A 5,853-nucleotide genomic window follows, 5' to 3' on the forward strand; every position below is an offset into this window, starting at 1 on the left:
AAAAAAAAAAAAAGAGTATGTTCTCTAGATGCATCCATTTACCAACAAAAGTCTCAAATTTATCCTGTTTTATAACTGAATAATACTCCATTGTGTAAAAATGCCACATCCTGCTTATCCATTCTTCAGTTGATGGGCATCTGGGCTGTTTCCAGGATTTAGCTATGACAAATTGCACTGCTATGAACATGGGTGCACCTATAGCGCTGTGGTATGAAGTTTTCAGTTCTTCTAAAAACATACCCATGAGGGGAACAGCTGGGTTGAATGGGACCTCTAATCCTAGCCTTTTGAGCAATCCCCACACTGATTTCCACAGTGGATGTACCAGTCTGCACTCTCACCAATGGTGCAGAAGGGTTCCTTTTTCTCCATAGTCCTCCAGCCATTTGTTATTGGCTGATTTTTTTTTTAATATATTTGTTACAGGCTCTCACTATTCAGCTTGGACTCACAGTGATCCTCCTGTTTTCAGCTGCCCCAGCACTAGGGAGGATTACAGGAATGCACCACCAAGCCCAGACTCAGTCACCAGCCTAGTGCCCCCAAGGGTGCGGCCAGCACAGCACGTGGTACCAGGGGTCAAACCCCAGTCCCTGAGCTTGCCTAAGCAGGCACTTAGTTCACTGAGTGATCTCGCCAGCTCTTGACTGACATTTTAATCACAGCCATCCTTTCTGGGGTGAGATGCAATCTCAGTGTTGTTTTAATTTGCATTTCTTGAATGACCAGGATGTTGAACCTTTTTCATATATTTACTTACCATTTCTATTTCTTCATCTAAGAAGTGTATGTTCATATCAGATGCATGTTTTTGGATTAGGTCTTTGATTTTGAGTAGCCTGACTGTTTAATTTTCATATGTTCTAGATAGAAGGCCTTTGTCAGAAGGACAGTCAGCCATATTTTTTCCCAGTTTGTGGGTTTTCTTTTTACTCTGTTGCAGATTTGCTTTGAAGTGCAGAAACTTTTCAAAAAGATGGGATCCCTCCATTCACTGTTTGTGAATCTATTAGTAGGTGAATGAGTTAGTGACTGCACAGTGTTCGTTGGGTATTGTGTTCATGTGTATCACTTAAACAGATGAGAGTTTTATACCCTTCGCATAGCACTATTAACTGCTGACAATTGGTGAGGGTCTCCAAACAGTGGCAGGTGGTGACCCCTGAAATAGATTTGTTCCCTTTTCTGCCACAACATCTAATCTAAGAGTCTGCACGGCAGCACCATTGCGAATGCTCACGTACATGTCTGTCCTCGGCTCCGCAGGCCACGAACCGGCCACACGGGCTGAGGGCCATCCCACAGGGGTTGCAGCGGTTTGGGTGTCCCTGGAACCGACGCTCACACCTGCTGGGCAGAGAGACAGGCCTGAGGAGGACGCAGGGCTTCATCTTACCACAAACTGCAGAACAGACCAACCTGCTTTTCCTCAGCAGAAGGAACAAACAAGCAGAGGAAAGGCCTCTCCCCCATGGGAGCTGGACAGGAAGTACGGTCCGCACTGCGGAGGTGTGCTACTACGGAGCTGCAGGCCGGGAGGCGCCGTGTGGGGCAGAATCACACTCGCAGGCAGTAAGGGGATCTTAAGAATGATGCAAATGCCTTTCAAGTTCCAATTCCCAGAGATGTCAACCTAACAGTAAATGAACTTTTTGTATATGAGAAATATTAGTCATTTTCTATAGATCATTAAAATGTAAAGCCACACCTTCTGAATCATAATTTTTTCAGATAAGTGATTCAAAACCTTGGAAGTGGTAATATTCTAGCAGTAAGGGTTTAAACTTTCAACCATTTGTAAAACCCTTCTAAAGTGTGTTTTTTGTAAAAACTGTCAGGAATTTCTGCTCTTGTTACTGGGGGACTCTCCACTCGCTCTCGGGGCGAACCAGGGTCTTCCTCACTAAGACAGGCCTGGGGACAGGTCTTGTCCCCACAGCACACACCGGCTGAGATGGAGCCGCAGCACAGGCACGCAGCTAACTGCGCCGCTGTGCGCAGCGCTCCAGGACGCGCAGGCTTCACGCCGTGGCTAGTTCTAGGCTGGACAGACCTCGTGTGGTGATTCTCCCCGCGGTATGATTATCAGAAGAGGTTTAGCTTAGAGAAGATTTTATATGTTGTATATGTTTACAAATTACACTACGTGACTTTAGTGCACTGTCCTCCTGAGCGGAAAAAGTGACTTAGCAAGGCAAAGGCTTAGGTCTCGGATGCCCTGACCCTCCTCCGGGGCGGCCAGACACGCATGGGCCACGCCAAGCCAGGAGACCACACCCGGGATCTTACTGGTCAAGACGCTCAGCCCCTGCTCCTCTGGGCCTTAGGGGCCCCCGTGGGAGGGCACCACATCACAACCTTGAGCCGGACCGGCAAAGGTGCCGGGCTGCTTCGCTCCAGCCCCCTCAGCCGCAGTGCCGTGACACAGGCCAGCCTCACCGCAGGGTCCTCAAGTCCCACAGTCCGATCCCGTCCCCAAGGGCTGTAGTCAGGAAGAGATTATATGCCTGCGGGAGTTGAGTTGTAAATGATGATCCCTGTAATCAGAAGGGGAAAATCGAGATTCATTTTCAAAGGCCGAATGCAAAACCATTATTCCAGCGATGACACTTGGATCTAAACACCCCTTTTCTTACTGGTAACAATTTCAGAGTTGGACTCCAAAAACTTCCACATACAGTCATGTGCTGCCAATCCACTGTTTGGCCACTGATACAGGGCACATAGGACAGTGGCCCGCAAAGGACATCACCTAATGATGTCTGGGCTGACCATTATGGGCAAGCACACTCTACCACGTTCACTCAGCACAAAGTCCCCAGCAACCCAATTCTCAGTACATGTCACTGTCGTGACACGAGACTGTAACTGATTAAAGATTTATTAATGTATAATACATAGCCAGGGAGTCACAGAACGTTTTTAGAAGTGAAAAGATGAAAAGACTAAGATGTTAGCACATCCAATTTCGTTTTAAGTATATTAAGCATCAGAGAGAGAGAGAGAGAGAGAGAGAGAGAGAGAGAGAGAGAGGTGTGTGAGTAAAGCTATTTCCAAGAAATTATCTGAGAGACACCCTTGATAAAGCATTTAAAGCCAGTTCTTTTTCTGCCAATAGTCAAACTCTAAGATGCCTGAGCAGGTGCCTGGGATGACGATTCCAAGAGACCCAAGAGCCTCAGGACACCATGGTACCTGGTGTGACTTCACCCACCTCTGAGCTCTACAGTGTCATGTCAGTGGCGCTGGCGTGAAAGCCACCTCCTGAGCCATTTGGCTGAGACATTACTAACACGCTATGATCCACAGTGACTTCCCTATTCCCTCTATATTGTGATGATCTAAAATAGCATGATGGATTTAATGAATGGCATCACTAAGGAATTACACTTAGAATAGACTCAGAACTGATTATTTATAAACAGGAAGCAAAAGCTTGTGTAAGCCCAGCAGTCACAAGCAGCCCCGACTGAGGCTGGGCTCTGCTGGAAGCACCCTGCATTTGCTGCTCACCCCCAGAACAGACCTTACGCTACTTCACATGCATGCATAAACACACGTGGCCTGCTCCTGGCCACCCAGCTCCCAACCCAGCACACTGAGCGCTCCCAAAACTGGGCCCAGGCAAGGGCAGCTGGAAACTCAGAATGTAACAAAGATAACACCGCGGACACCCAGCGCCGCTGAGACCCTGTCTCCCATAGCTGCGCCATAGCAGGCGCGGCAGGAGCGCTCAGGAGTCTCGGTGAGTGACGCCCGGGCTGCTCGACTTCTAGCAGCTCTGAAGAGAAGAAGCTGAGCAGAGGAGAAGCCATAGAAACGGTCAGCACATGCAAGGAAACTAGATTTGCAGAAATTGGTTCAACCCAACAGATGGCAAGAAGCAAAGAAAACTCCTAAACATAAAATACAGATTATAAACATCGACAAAAATGCACAAAATAAGATCACAATATGTACACGTGGTCACAGTAGCTGCAAGTGAACTAGACCGCTAAGTACAATGAGGGAAAGACACTTGGAGGTCAGTTTGCAAGAAAATCTCTTAGAATAGTTTTTAAAAAGGCTGGATGTAAAGGGTAGAAAAAAACACACTCTGTACAAGGAGGTAAGATTGTAGGACCACTAGAAAAATGAATTATGGAGCACAGAAGTCCTAATCAGAAGTAGTTTCTTTTTTTAATTGATGAAAGGAAGCCAGGCGTGGTGGCATACAGCTGTAATTCCAGAACCTTGGGTGGCTCAGGGAGGAGGATCACAAGTTCAAGCCCACCCTGGGCAACTTCACAAGACCACGTCCCAAAATTTAAAAAGGGCCAGAGGCATACCTCAGTATGGAGACCCTAGGCTCAATTTTTTGTACTATATACAAAAAATAAGGAGATAAAAGGTCTACTAACCTTACACGGAAATATCTATAAACTTAACCAGGCCTTACAACACAGTCTGAAAATTACTAGAACTAAACAGAATTACAACAAATTGACAAAGTTACAACCACAGTGGGAGATTTTCAACATTTGCTTTGCTAGTTTAAAAAAAAAAAATCGAGCATGGGGCCAGCAAGCTAGCTCCGCGCCTGCTTAGCTCCATCTCCAGCACCACTCGTGTCGGCCCCACCCCCAGGTGCACTGAACTGGCCACCGAGCCCAGGCAGCATCCAGGCACTGCGGAGGCTCAGACAGGAGCATCAGCACAAGTCTGAGCTGTGCTGTGAGACCCTGTACCAAACACATTAATAAAAAAATTGAGCGTGTAAAAATTAGGAGGACTTGAAAGTGCAGTATAGAGTTTTGAGATAAGCCTGAGGGGACTTGACTGACCGTGTCAGATGCAAAAGTTACATCCTTTGTTATATTGGTCTTGCTTTATCTTGGTCTTAATCATCCAGCAGAAAAGTATAGAAATGAGGTATGAAAAGTGAAGCCATGTTAATATGCTGAGCTGTGGAAGGCTCAAGTCATCAGATTCAGACACTGCCAGTCCTGTGGATAACCCACTACTATTGTGGAGCACTGGACTATACTGGAATATTTTGCTGAATTCGTGCACCTACAATATTTGGATGGCAATGGAATACCCACCTCTGACAAAAGTGAACAAAAAAGGTGATATAAATGAAGGAAAATTTTATATCTGTATATACAAAATAGGATAGATAGACAGCTACTTTCTCATAATTAAGTAAGAAGAAAGATCTGTACTGTGTTTGGACAGGATATCATGTCTGCATCTTGTGCTATGAATGACTACTACAAAGACAACAATATGCAATGTATTAATTGTTGTAACTCTACAACCTTTTTTGAAACTGTCACATTGCAATTTTTTCTCAATAAAATTAATTTTAAAAAATTAGGAGGACTTGAATTTAAAACAATTAACCAGGTTGACCCAATTGGGTCTATGCAGACACACTTCTATCCAGTGGGTAGCATTCTTTTCATGCACATATCTACTATGCCAAAATTCTCACTGTACGCAAAACCTCAAAAGATATCGCTACCATAGAGAGTCTATGCCTTGAGCCACAGCACCATAAGATTAGAAAACAGTCATAAAACAGATTTTTAAAAATTAATTCATGGGCCAAGGAGACAGCTCAGTAGAATAAGCACTTGCCTGGCAAGCATAAGGGCCTGAGTTCAATCCCCAGTTCTGAAAAAATAATAATTCATTTACATGGAAATCTAAAAGCACAGCTCTAAATGAAATCTGGACTGAAAAATACTGTAGTGTATATTAGAAAACATTTAGTAACAGTTGTTTCATGTTGGAAGTGCCTGTCATTGTGGTATTCTGAATATGGGCGGCTTGTCATGACATGCCAGTTACTGCTAAGATGTCTCT

At 45.0% G+C, this 5,853-nt stretch overlaps 1 protein-coding gene across 3 annotated transcripts in view; it reads right to left on the minus strand.

The window, feature by feature from the left end:
• Wdr27 (WD repeat domain 27) overlaps positions 1 to 5,853 on the minus strand; it is a 289,190-nt gene that overhangs the window by 171,049 nt on the left and 112,288 nt on the right. For 2 of the 3 annotated variants that reach the window (XM_023711986.1, XM_023711985.1), the window contains exons 18-19: positions 2,443 to 2,540; positions 1,248 to 1,350 (exon numbers count right to left, since the gene is read on the minus strand). In XM_023711986.1, the coding sequence (XP_023567754.1) occupies positions 1,248 to 1,350; positions 2,443 to 2,540 (201 nt within the window). Of the gene's footprint in view, positions 1 to 1,247; positions 1,354 to 2,442; positions 2,541 to 5,853 lie in introns of all 3 variants that reach the window. The other variant, XM_023711984.1, reaches the window with a different exon arrangement.

Source organism: Octodon degus, unplaced genomic scaffold, assembly GCF_000260255.1.
Source record: "Octodon degus isolate 3935 unplaced genomic scaffold, OctDeg1.0 scaffold00022, whole genome shotgun sequence".
Classification (NCBI taxonomy): Eukaryota; Metazoa; Chordata; class Mammalia; order Rodentia; family Octodontidae; genus Octodon; species Octodon degus.